General features: G+C 46.2%; 1 protein-coding gene across 2 annotated transcripts in view; it reads left to right on the top strand.

The window, feature by feature from the left end:
- Positions 1 to 7,920: 7,920 nt before the first annotated feature.
- TP53I3 (tumor protein p53 inducible protein 3) overlaps positions 7,921 to 13,469 on the top strand; it is a 6,891-nt gene continuing 1,342 nt past the window's right edge. The window contains exons 1-4 of one of the 2 annotated variants that reach the window (XM_012803729.1): positions 7,921 to 8,069; positions 9,133 to 9,400; positions 11,595 to 11,807; positions 12,694 to 12,890. In XM_012803729.1, coding sequence (XP_012659183.1) covers positions 7,932 to 8,069; positions 9,133 to 9,400; positions 11,595 to 11,807; positions 12,694 to 12,890 — 816 coding nt within the window. In that variant the 5' untranslated portion in view covers positions 7,921 to 7,931. The remainder of the gene's footprint in view (positions 8,070 to 9,132; positions 9,401 to 11,594; positions 11,808 to 12,693; positions 12,891 to 13,469) is intronic. The other variant, XM_012803730.1, reaches the window with a different exon arrangement.

Here is a 13,469-nt window from a genome sequence, read left to right as displayed (position 1 = left end):
CAGAGCCTCAAGCTGTCCCCCTGGGTAGAGTTCTGTAACATCACAGCTCACAGCAACCTCCAACTCCTGGGCTCAAGCAATTCTCCTGCCTCCACCTCCCAAGCAGCTGGACCTATAGGTGCCCGCCACAATGCCTGGCTATTTTTTGGTTGTAGCTGTCATTGTTTGGCAGGTCGGGCTGGGTTTGAACCCGTCAGCTCTGGTGTATGTGGTTGGTGTCCTAGCAACTGAGCTACAGGCGCTGAGCCAGCTATAATTCTTTTGCATTTTTCTTTTTTTTTTCTTTTTTTGAGACATAGTAGCTGGGAGTACAGGTACCTGCCATAGCACCTGGCTATTTTTTGGTTGCAGTTGTTTAGCTGGCCCAGGCTGGGTTTGAACCCACCACCCTCAGTGTATGTGGCTGGTGCCAAGCCTTAATGGGAGAATTTAATTTGTTTAAGTTTGTTTCAACATTTCATGTGCTTGATTTTATTACTTCACCTTAATTTATTATTAAAAAGTTTCTTTTACTGAAAAAATGAAAAAATAAGTGTTAGCAAAGATGCAGAGAAAAGGGAGCTGAACCTTTGTTGGTTGTTGGTGGGAATATAAATTAGCATAGCCAGATGGAAAGCAGTGTGGAGAGTCATCAAAAAACTAAAAATAGAACTACCATAGAGTCCAGTCATCCCACTTCTTGTTACCTACCCAAAAGAATTGACAGCAACATGTCAAATGGACGTCTGCACTCCCTTGTTCATTGCACCATTATTCCTCATAGCATACTAGCCAAGATATGTAATCAACCCGTGTCCATGGGTGGATGAATGGATAAAGAAAATGTGACATATGTACATGATAGAATACTATTCAGCTTTTAAAAAGAAGAAAATTCTACAATATGTTACAATATGAATGAAACTGGAAGACATTATGCTAAGTGAAATAAGCCAAGGCACAGAAAGACAAATACTGCATGATCTCACTTATATGCAGAACCTTAAAAAGTTGAACTTGTAGAGAATAGAATGATGGTCACTGGCGGCTGGGGTAGGGTCTGGAGAGAGGGAATGGGGAATTGTTAATCAAAGGGTACAGAGTTTCATATTCATAGGAGGAATAAGGTTTGAGGTATATTCCCCAGCAGGGTGACTATAGTCAATAATAACATATTATTGTATATTTCCAAATAACTAAAAGAGGCTGGGCACAGTGGCTTATACCTATAATCTCAGCACATTTGAGAAGCCAAGGTGGGAGGAATGCTTGAAGCCAGAAGTTTAAGACCAGCCTGGGCAACATAGCAAGATCCTATCTCTACATAAACATTTAAAATTAGCCAGGCATGGTGGTGGACGGATAGTCCCAGCTACTCAAAAGGCTAAGGCAGGAAGATCATTAGAGCCACATGTTTAAGACTGCAGTGAGCTGTGATCACACCACTACATTCCAGACTGGGTGACAGAGAGACTGTCTCAAAAAGGGAAGGGGAAGGGGGAAAGGAGGGAAAGGAAAAAGAAAGGAGAGGAGAGAAAAAAGGAAAGAAAAGAAAAAAGAAGTTAGGCATGGTGGCTCACACCTGTAATCCTAGCACTTGGAATCCAGCACTGAGGCGGTGGATTGCTTGAGCTCAGGAGTTCTAGACCAGCCTGAGCATTAGCGAGGTCTCTACTAAAAATAAAAACACTAGCTGGGCATCATGGCGGGCATCTATAGTCCCAGCTACTTGGGAGGCAAAAGGATCACTTGAGCCCAAAAGTTTGAGATTGCTGTGAGATATGATACCATGACACTCTACCCAGGGTGACAGAGTAAGAGTCTCTCTCAAAAAAAAAAAAAAATGGTGAGGTGATGAATATATTAATTTATGAATTAGCTTGATTTAATTGTTCCACATTGTATATATACCAGGAGTGCCAAAAAATGTATATAAAGAGATCGCGTTGGAAGTAAAATTGATCATATCCAAACAATATATGAATTGCAGGTAGAATGAACGTGCATAGCATGTCTAGGTACACTTGGCCAGTAATGGTACCTGCAATTAAACTTTGAAAGGGATAGGTAGATCACATCTCTTAAAATGTGTATGCATTTTTTGGCACCCTCTATATATCAAAATATCACATTAAACCCCATAAATATATACAATTATGATTTGTCAGTTAAAATGACATTAATTTTTAAAAAACACTTTCCCTTTTATTTGCTGGCTTTATTAAGTGGTTATTTCCATTTTTTTCCCTTGTTTATTTGGAGGTTCTGCTCACTTACCAACTTCATAATTGGATATATTTCTTCTAAATATAATCTATTCCCCCATATTTAGGAAAACTACACTATTCATTTCTGACATAGATGTGCAGGTTTTGTTGTTTGTTTGTTTTTTTTGAGACAGAGCCTCAAGCTGTCCCCCTGGGTAGAGTGCCATGGCATCACAGCTCACAGCAACCTCCAACTCCTGGGCTCAAGCGAGTCTCCTGCCTCAGCCTCCCAAGTAGCTGGAACCACAGGCGCCCCGCCACAATACCTGGCTATTTTTTGGTTGCAGCCGTCGTTGTTTGGTGGGCCAGGGCTGGATTCGAACCCATCACCTTAGGTGTATGTGGCTGGCGCCTTAGCCACTTGAGCCACAGGCACCGAGCCAGATGTGCAGGTTTTATCCCACACCAGCTAATTCTCAGACACAATCTGAGTATTCCACAGTTTAACTCAATTCTGGAGTTAGTGTCAGATCCCACAAGTTAAGGGCTCAGTTGTCCTGCTAAAGATGCTAACTGCATGTCCAGGCTTCCTGTATTTCTGATTGGCCTCGTATATCAGAGTCCGTATAGGGGCCTTGCAGTGGGAGAAAGAAACTGGGCTCATCTCCAAATGCAGTAGGGCCAAGTGGGAATTTATAGCGAAGGAGCAGGTTGGGTCTCAGTGGGTAAAAAATTAGTAAAAGGAAGAAACGTCAGGGGTAAAGGGGATTCTGTCTAAACTGACCCAACAATATCCTTACTAAAGACAGGCCAGGGTGATCAGATACCACTTGGGGGATGGTGGAGGATCAGGAATTTGATAAGATGTTGAGGGTGATTGGATTTAGCAGGGATTGCTAAGTGGGAATTTACAAGGAAGTGAGCAGATGGGCCTAGGGGAAAATTCAGAAGCCCAACTAAACTTTGGCCAAGCAAAGAATCTTTGTCAATTGCCTGAGATAATTCTTTTGGGGGGGGACAGAGTCTCACTATGTCCCATTGGGTGTTATGCCCAGGAATTTCCAAAGACAATGCCATCACACCACCAAAATTAACATAAGAGTCCTTTATTGAAGAGCTGGCTGGCGACTGCCTCAGTGTCCCAATATGCGGTTTCTGAGTGCTTAAGAGGTCAGGTTTTAAAGGCTTGGTCTGCATCCTGGTTGGCATGCAGGCTGTCCAGGTGCATCCGGGTAGGGTAGCAAGCAAGCAGAAGCAGAATCTTGCTGTCAGTTAGCTATACGTTTTAGTTTCAGTACTTTCCACACCTGGTATTGTTTAAAGGTCAATCCAGGGACAGTTGGTACCTTTCCCAGGAAGTTAGTCAAGTAAGAAATGAGGGCTCGGTGCCTATAGCTCAACCGGCTAAGGCGCCAGCCACGTACACCTAAGGTGGTGGGTTCGAATCCCCAGCCTGGACCCGCCAAACAACAATGACGGCTGCAACCAAAAAATAGCCGGGCGCTGTGGCGGGTGCCTGTGTTCCCAGCTACTTGGGAGGCGGAGGCAGGAGACTCGCTTGAGCCCAGGAGTTGGAGGTTGGTGTGAGCTGTAATGCCACGGCACTCTACCCAGGGGGACAGCTTGAGGCTCTGTCTCAAAAAAAAAAAAAAAAAAAAAAGTAAGAAATGAGAAGTGAACTAGAAGCAAAAAATCAATTAGTACTTTCTCATCTGTCTTGAGAATAAACTAGACTTACTTCATTTTTTTGAAAGCTTACAGTCTTTGGCTTAGTGCCTATGGCTCAAACGGCTAAGGCACCAGCCATATACACCTGAGCTGGCGGGTTTGAATCCAGCCCGGGCCCACCAAACAACAATGATGGCTGGCAACCAAAAAACAGCCGGGCACCTATAGTCCCAGCTGCTTGGGAGGCAGAGGCAGGAGACTTGCTTGAGCCCAGGAGTTAGAAGTTGCTGTGAGCTATGATACCATTGCACTCTACCCAAGGTGATAGCTTGAGGCTCTGTCTCAAAAAAAAAAAAAAAAAAAAAGGAGAAGAACGAAAGCTTACAGTCTGGAAATTTGACAAGAGTTAACTTGAATTTTTCCATTATAGCCTAGGCCTGACCCCTTTCTGCCTTAGCTGAGGCCCACTAGGCCTACCATCAGTAGAGTGCCGTGGTGTCAAACAGTTCACAGCAGCAACCTCAAACTCTTGGGCTTAAGCGATTCTCTTGCCTCAGTCTTCCAAGTAGCTGGGACTACAGGCACCCGCCCCAATGCCGGGCTATTATTTTGTTGCAGTTGTCATTGTTGTTTAGCTGGCCCAGGCCAGGTTTGAACCTACCAGCCTCAGTGTATGTGGCTGGCACCCGACCCACTGAGCTACGGGCACCATGCCAGAGATAATTCTTGATCTTAATTTTCTAGATCACTAACTCAAATCTCAATCATCACCCAGGTGAGGTGGCTCAGGCCTATAATCCCAGCACTCTGGGAGGCTGAGGCAGGAGGATCACCTGACCTCTCTAGCTCACGAGTTCAAGACTAGCCTGAGCTAGAGCAATACCCAAGTAGCTGGGAATAAGGGTACCTACCACTACACTTGGCTAGTTTTTCTTTTTTTTTTTTTTTTTTTTTTTTTTTTAGAGATAGTCTCACTTTATCACCCTCGGTAGAGTGCCGTGGCATCACAGCTCATAGCAACCTCCATCTCCTGGGCTTAGGCGATTCTCTTGCCTCAGCCTTCCAAGTAGCTGGGACTACAGGAGCCTGCCACAATAGCCTGCCCGGCTATTTTTTTTTTTTTTCTGCAGTTTGGCCGGGGCTTACTATATGGGGCCAGCGCCCTACCCTCTGAGCCACAAGTGCTGCCCTAGTTTTTCTACTTTTAATGGAGACAAGGTCTTGTTTTGCTCAAACTGGTCTAGAACTCCTGAGCTCAAGAAATCCACCCACCTCAGCTCCCAAAGTGCTAGGATACAAGAGTGAGCCACCACACCCGGCTTGGAGACATTTCTTATTGCCATGACTGGGTAGATGGAAGCCAGGGGTGCTGCTAAAATCCTACTGTGCACAGGGCAATCTCCCACATTCCACAACAAAAAATCATGAACTGCTGGGCATGGTGGCTCATGCCTGTAATCCCAGCACTCTGGGAGGCTGAGGGGGGTGGATTGCTTGAGCTCTGGCGTTCAAGACCAGCCTGAGCAAGAGGGAGACCTCCATCTCTACTAAAAATAGAAAAACTAGCTAGATGTGGTGGTGCACTCCTGTAGTCCCAGATACTCAGGTGGCTGAGGCAAGAGGATTCCTTGAGCCCAAGGGTTTAAGGTTGCTGTGAGCTATGATACCACAGCACTGTACTTAGTGACAGAGTAAGATTGTTTCCAAAAAAAAAAAAAGGATTGTAAATTAAAATAAAATCTTACATTTCCCCACCCCCAGCTGACTAAATGGACCTCCTCTTAGCCAAGGGGACCCCAGAGAAACCTGAAAGCTGAGTTGCTGGCCATGAGAAAGGAAGCCAGACATACCTGTAGACAAAGGTTAAACCACACCTGCAAGTCATCAACTTATTTCACAGGTCACCTGTGTCTTGCTATATGTCCAGTGGCTTGTTAGTGATTAATATAACGTACTTCCTTATCTTAAAACATTTCAAGTCTTTAGATAAAGTTTCATTTTCATCAACCAATTACAAATCAAAGAATCTTTAAACCCGCTGATAAACCTATAAGCCTTGGCATTTGGACATGCTGCCTTCTCAGGCCAAACCAATGTACACATTCCATGTATTGATTCATGACTTTACACTTAATTCTCGTCTCCCTAAAGTGTATAAAACCACAGTAGGATGCTTGGTGAAGTCTTCCTGGGTATTGTCACATCTATTCGGCTCAGAATAAACCTCTTTAAATTATTTTGCAGAGGCTCAGCGCCTGTAGCTCAAGCAGCTAAGGCGCCAGCCACATACACCTGAGCTGGTGGGTTCGAATCCAGCCAGGGCCTGCCAAACAACAATGACGGCTGCGAGAATCACTTGAGCCCAGGAGTTAGAGGTGCTGTGAGCTGTGATACCACAGTACTCCCAGGGTGACAGCTTGAGGCTCTGTCTCAAAAAAAAAAAAAAAAAATTTTACAGAGCTTGGGTTCTTTTCTGTTGACAGAATCATCTAGTCCAAAACTTCAATCGTGCCAAAGTTGAGAAATCTTTTTTTTTATTTGTAGCAACCTTATCTTTTAAGAAGTTGAGAAACCTTGATGTCTACCAGTCAAAATGTTCTAGTTGGGCAAATCCTGGAAATGCAAGCACTGGCAGGACAAGGGGAAGTGATGAGGAGTCCAGCCAGGCTGATCTTGGATTTTAAAATATATAGAGAAAGGCTTGGAGCCTGTAGCTCAGTGAGTAGGGTGCTGGCCACATACACCAAAGCTGGCAGGTTCCAGTCCCTCCTGGGCCTGCTAAACAACAATGACAACTGCAACCAAAAAATAGCCGGCATTGGGCTGGGCGCCTGTTCCCAGCTACTTGGGAGGCTGAAGCAAGAGAATCGCTTGAGCCCAAGAGTTTGAGGTTGCTGTAAGCTGTGACGCCAAGGCACTCTACCCAGGACAATATAGTGAGACTGACTCCAAAAAAAAAAAAAAAAATTATATATATATAATATAGCCAAGGGGACCCCAGAGAAACCTGAAAGCTGAGTTGCTGGCCATGAGGAGAAGGGAAGTCAGACACACCTGTAGACAAAAGTTAAACATATATATACATATACATATATACATATATATATATATATAGAGAGAGAGAGAGAGAGAAGGATGCCAGGATTGCGTTTTACCTTCCTTTTCTGGTGCTCTTCCCTTTCCTCTCAGCAGCACCCTGCTTGTCCATCCATCCTCCAGGTGCCTGCCCCCAGGCAAGGCAGGATGGAGGAGGTGTGGCACTCGAAGGCTGAAGATGCACTGACCCGCCTGCCAGGCAGTTGGGTCCTACATCCCTGGAGAGAGGCATGTTTTCACTCCTCGCAGATAGAGCTGGAATAGCATTTTCTGCCCAGCTGAAAGACTATCTTTCAGAGGCTGAAAGGACAGGTAAATCTGATTTGCCTGTCACTGTTTTTGCATTTTAAAGGGGGAAGGATGTGAAGCAGTATCCTGAACCCTATAAATGTATCAATGTACAAAGTTATGATTTAACAAAAAATAATTTAAAAAATAAAAATAAAATAAAAATAAAGTGGGAAGGACGAAGGGTTGGTTCTACTGGGCCCCACCCCTCCACTGCCCAGAGTCTGGCCGTCCAAGCCGCGGTGGCCGAGGGCGGTCCCTCCCCAGGATCTGGGATTCTGCCATCCGGGCCACAGAGCCAGGACCGCGCAGCGCCGCCTGGAGCGGAGGACCGACGCCCAGCGGGAGCCAGTAAGTGCCTCCCCAGGCTTCAGCGACCGGCGTCGGGCTGGGGCTGGAGCTTCAACCCAGAGGGAGCGTAATTTGCTTAGGGCTGGTCAGTGCTCTCCTGCTCTGCAGCACCTAGCCGCGCATAGCTATCTCACTTCACGCCGATCCGATACGTCCCCTGCGGCACGAGTCTGGAGGCGGCAGGAGACCCCAGAGGCAGGAGGGCGGGGCGGGAGCCCGGCGAGGCTGGCGCGGGCCGGCAGGGGGTGCTGCCACGCCGGCTGGACAGCGCTGGGCCAGGACCCCGGGGCCCCTGGTCCAGGCCTGCCCCGCCCCACTCCTCACTCTGTGTCTGCAGAGAACATGTTAGCCGTGCACTTTGACAAGCCGGGAGGACCAGAAAACCTCTATGTGAAAGAGGTACCAAAGCCGAGCCCCGGGGAGGGTGAAGTCCTCCTGAAGGTGGTGGCCAGCGCCCTGAACCGAGCGGACTTAATCCAGGTACCGGGGTGGGGGTGGTCAGCTGCGACTGGCCTCGGGCGGGACTCCAGGGCCTTCCTCACCGCAGCCTTCGACGAGCTTTGAGTCATGAAGGAGTGATCTAGGCTCCAGTAACACCTTTTTAGGACAAGTGTGCTGGGGACTCTGAGACGTAAACCCACTTTGACCCCTTCCTTTACACAAAACAAAATAAGGGGGCATTTGCAAGCAGAATCCACCCTGTGTTAATCCATAGTCTGCTCAGGCAAGATAAGAAGGGAATTGCCATTTGCAGGTGGTGGGGGAGGTGGCATTGTCCCTGTCTCATTTACTCCTCTAGCCACCTTGTTTGCCATCTCTATCCTACAGAAAGAGACTAAGGGTCAAAGAAATTAAGCAATATGCCCAAGGCCACCACTCTAGCAATCAGAGGAGCTTGAAAGCTAAGGGGTGGGTAGCTCCAAAGTTTAACTCTTTCTACTGGGAGAGTCCCAGAGTTGGCAGGGAAGAGTACGGTAAAAGAATTTTCTTCTGATAAGGACGCACTAAACTGGGCCAGCTGCATTCAGTTGGGGTCATTCAGAAATGTGCACCAGAATCACCTGGAACACTGTTTCAAAATAAATGTGATGGGGCCCAAGCAAGTGTATTTTGAAAAAGCTCTTCAGGTGGTTCTGCTGCATCACTTTAAAAAGCATCTGAGGACTGCAGTGAGTGGGTACGGCCCCTGACACCTGATATATGGGAACTATCATTAAGGATTCTACGGTTTCTTTCCCAATCTCACTACTAATTTACTTTGGGACCTTGAGCAAGGAATTGCCCTGCCTGGCCTCCGTTCTTCCATGTGTAAAACAAAAGGGTATAGATAGAGCAAACAGCAAAGGACCCTAACAGGTATGACATCCACTGATTATGTGATTTACAGTCTGTTATTTGAATAAAACAAACTATCTCCCCTCTCCTTTTTCTAGAGTTAAAAGCCTGACTTCATGAATTTTCTGAGAAAAAGAGGGGGCTATTGGAGAGGGGCCAGGGATGGTGACACACAGATTTCTGATGATGTTCACCTCTTTCTCTACAGAGACAAGGGCAGTATCCCCCACCCTCAGGAGCAAGCAGCATTTTGGGACTAGAGGCATCTGGACACGTGGCAGAACTTGGGCCTGGCTGCCAGGGTCACTGGAAGATTGGGGACCCAGCCATGGCTCTGCTGCCAGGGGGTGGCCAGGCTCAGTATGTCACTGTCCCTGAAGGGCTTCTCATGCCTATCCCAGAGGGACTGTCCCTGACCCAGGCTGCAGCCATCCCAGAGGCCTGGCTCACTGCCTTCCAGCTGTTACATCTCTTGGGTGAGAATACCCTCTCCATGCTCACTCCATACAATGCAGCTCAACTCCTTCATGACTCAGCTGCCCCAAATACCAGCAATCCTCCAGGACAGCTTCAGCCTGGCAATTTAGACACACCCAGCCCCAGCACCCTGCTGTACCACCAGTAATGTCAGGTCCTCAAAACGTTAGAATGGTTTGATGTTAGGTTGAAGATCATAGTTAGCAGATAGAAGGCCTGTCTACATCTTAGCCCTGGAAGATGAGCAGGAGTCCCAGCTTCAGAAAGTCATGCTGAGTTTCTGTCTTGGGGACCTCAGTGCAACAGAAGGGGCCAGTCAACTCATTTACTCCTCCCTAATCCCATTGAACCCAGTCAAGAACTTTCATGAGGGAGTCTAAGAAGACTTGGTCCCTGCCTTTAAAGAGCTCACTGAACTAGGAATATGGCACATGGATAAAAATCACACAACCATAGAGTTTGGAAAGGTAGCACTGTCTCTAACTACCATTGAAGTTCGAGATGGGAAAAGGTGGTATGGGCAAGGGTGGTCAGAGAAGGCATTTTAGAAGAGGAGAACTTGAAGGGTGGGTAGAGTTGTCATGAACCAAAGACAGACCAAGGTAGCCTAAGAAAGAGTTTTCTAGGTTACATTGGCTGTTTCACTCACAGTGAAGGATGACTATTGTCATTTGTGAAACATGAGGCTAGGGCCATATGGGGGCTTGAATGCAGGCTGTCTGAACTCAATGTGAAAGCCAATGGAGGCTGAGCACTGTGGCTCATGCCTGTAATCCCAGCACTTTAAGAGACCAAGGTAGGAAGATCACAGGAGTTCAAGACCAGACTGGGAAATATAGTCAGATTCCCATTAAAAAAAAAAAAAAAAACTAAATAAATAGGGTAGCGCCTGTGGCTCAGTGAGTAGGGCACCAGCCCCATATACCAAGGGTGGCAGGTTCAAGCCTGGCCCAGCCAAACAGCAACAAAAAATAGCCAGGCATTGTGCCTGGCGCCTGTAGTCCCAGCTACTCGGGAGGCTGAGGCAAGAGAATCATCTAAGCACAGGAGTTGGAGGTTGCTGTGAGCTGTGACACCATGGCACTCTACCAAGGACAATAAAGTGAAACTCTCTTTCTTAAAAAAAAAAAAAACCAACTAAATAAATAAAAATTAGCTGAGCATAGTGGCACAAGCCTGCAGTCCCAGCTACATGGGAAGCTGAGGCAGAGAATGCCTTGAGCCCAGGAGTTTGAGGTTACACTGAGTTATGATTGTGCCACTGTACTCCAGCCTGAGTGACAGTGAGACTCTGTCTCTAAAAAACAAACAAAAAAAGGCAATGGAAGCTGGGTGCAGTGGCTCACGCCTGTAATCCCAGCACTTAGGAGACTGAAGCAGGTGGATTGCCTGAGCTCACAAGTTGGAGACTAGCCTGAGCAAGAGTGAGACCCCATCTCTAAAAAAATAGCCAGACGGGGGTGGCGCCTGTGGCTCAAGGAGTAGGGCGCTGGCCCCATATGCTTAGGATGGCGGGTTCAAACCTCAGCCCCAGCCACAAACTGCAAAAAAAAAAAAAAAAAAAGAAAAGCCAGGCCTTGTGGCAGGCACCTGTAGTCCCAGCTACTTGGGAGGCTGAGGCAAGAGAATTGCTTAAGCCCAAGAGTTGGAGGTCGCTGTGAGCCGTGTGATGCTACAGCACTCTACAGAGGGTGACAAAGTGAGACCCTGTCTTTAAAAAAAGCCAGTGGAAAAGCACGTCGTATTTGGGGTGGAAGTAACAATGAAAGCTCCGTCGTAGGAGGAGGAGCCTAGTGGCTAGGTAGTACCTGGATCAGTGAGAACAGCTGTAGGTCAGCTTCAAATTGAAGCAGCACTTGCTTGAGGTGGTGACCATGAGCATGGTGGTTCTTATTCAGATATAGGGCAGAGATGTGCATTTTGATGTTATTTCGTAGATAAAACTGACGTTTTATATATGTGGCTTCTAATAACCCTGTTTAAAAAGGTTGTTTCCTACTTTCACCAGAGGCAATAAGAAGAATTGCCAATATACTCTCTTAAAGAGGCAAGATGGTTCATATCAGAGTCACGGCACCAAAATAAAAAGAGATTTGGCATCTGGGCCAAGGGCCAGGTGATCATGCTAGAATATGCTTGTGTGGGGAATGTATAGCAGTTGCAAAGAGAACAGTTTCTGTGTTTCCATCCCAGGAAACGTGAAGGTTGGAGACTTCTTACTAATCCATGCAGGATTGAGTGGTGTGGGTACAGCTGCCATCCAGCTTACCCGGATGGCCGGAGCGATTCCTCTGGTCACAGCTGGCTCCCAGCGCAAGCTTCAAATGGCAGAAAAGCTTGGAGCAGCTGCTGGATTCAATTACAAAGAAGAGGATTTTTCTGAAGCAACACTTAAATTCACCAAAGGTAAACAACTGCTTCTGCAGCTCAGCAGGAATTTCAGAGATGATTAAATGAAATCCTCAGTCCTAAAGTTGCCACTGTGCCCGATGGATCTTGACTATACTAACTGCACAACAGATGTCCTGGCTAAATTCTAGTGCTCTGTTGTTTGACCATTGGAGACAGGCAGTCAGTAGTTAGATCTAAGATTGTTTCCATGTGCATTCTTGCACATGCTATGGTTCCCACACAATTTAGAAACTGGATAATCACACAGAGTTGCCCTGGAACTATCCGTGACCTCTCCTTCCCCACTAGCCACTTTACTGTGAGTTAACAGGAACGTGAGGCAGAGACCAGTTTTGAGCTGGTCATAGTAGGATTGGGTGGTAGCTCCCTAAGTGGGTATAGAGATGTGTACACCTCTGTGTTCCAAGGCCAAACCTGTATATTTTTTGACTCATCTTTCCCGTTTTTCATATGAGAGGAAAAGAGATGAAATCAAAGCTAGCAAGCCTATGATTCAGATAACCCGGTACAGATACATCATAACTTAGATGTGAACAGCTAGCCTGCCTCATAGCTTGGGGTGGCCCTCCCCTGTTCTTACTTTGTCATGTCAGGGTGCCAGTGGAACTGTACTCATCTGGGGGTAAGAGGAGTACCAGGTCATGGTACTGCCTCATTTGCCCATTCTTGTGGGTAGGGATCATGAAAGATGAACTCTATCATACTATGTAAACTTCACTTACAAAGCTTCTATGAGCAATGTTTCTAGTTCCAAGGTATAGATTTACCACTTGCACTTATTTATACCTATATATCAACAAATGTACCATATAATGTCATTTTGCACCAAGTTTTCTGTATCTGACTAGCTAGCATCACATATCTGTGTCTCTTATGGAAGGTGCTGGAGTTAACATTATTCTAGACTGCATAGGTGGATCCTACTGGGAGAAGAATGTCAACTGCCTGGCTCTTGATGGTCGCTGGATTCTCTATGGTCTGATGGGAGGAGGTGACATTAGTGGGCCCCTGTTTTCAAAGCTACTTTTTAAACGAGGAAGTCTGACCACCAGTTTGCTGAGATCTAGGGACAAAGAGGTAAGTGAGGCATGAAAAGAACACATGTGATTTAACCCAGAAAAGTGTGGTTCATTTCGGGGAGAAAGGAAGCCTTAGTTTAGGGAGCCTATGAAGAAACCTGCCCCCTTGTGGATAAATAGATAACCTAATCTCTGAGAACTAATTCAGATAGTTTGAATTAGCTTCTTGGAACGAGTATAGCTAATATTTATGTATTATCTAAACTTTCTAACAGAATTAACAAAGCAGTGACCATATTAGGAAGTGTTTCTAGTAGTTCCAAGACTGTTTTCAAAGGTAGAACTTGTCTTACTGTGCCAAAAAAGACTCTTAGGTAAGTAAAATAAGTAGACTTTTATATCCCACAGATTCTGTTTAGCATTCTAGCATTTGGAATGTTTCCCACCACAGTGTTTCAAAATTTCTGGGACTTCTAGAGTTTGAGCATTCTTTTTGCACTGAGTTTATGTAATTCCTGTCTGTGGCTGTCTCCTGGGTAAAGCTTTTCTTTAGAAATAGTTCTTGGCTCGGTGCCTGTGGCTCAAGCGGCTAAGGCGCCAGCCACATACATCTAAGATGGCGGGTTCAAATCCAGCC

This window comes from Otolemur garnettii, unplaced genomic scaffold, assembly GCF_000181295.1.
Source record: "Otolemur garnettii isolate 467f Iridium unplaced genomic scaffold, OtoGar3 scaffold00022, whole genome shotgun sequence".
Lineage (NCBI taxonomy): Eukaryota > Metazoa > Chordata > Mammalia > Primates > Galagidae > Otolemur > Otolemur garnettii.
The sequence above is the reverse complement of the archived record's forward strand: the minus strand, read 5'-3'. Positions and strand labels throughout refer to the sequence as shown.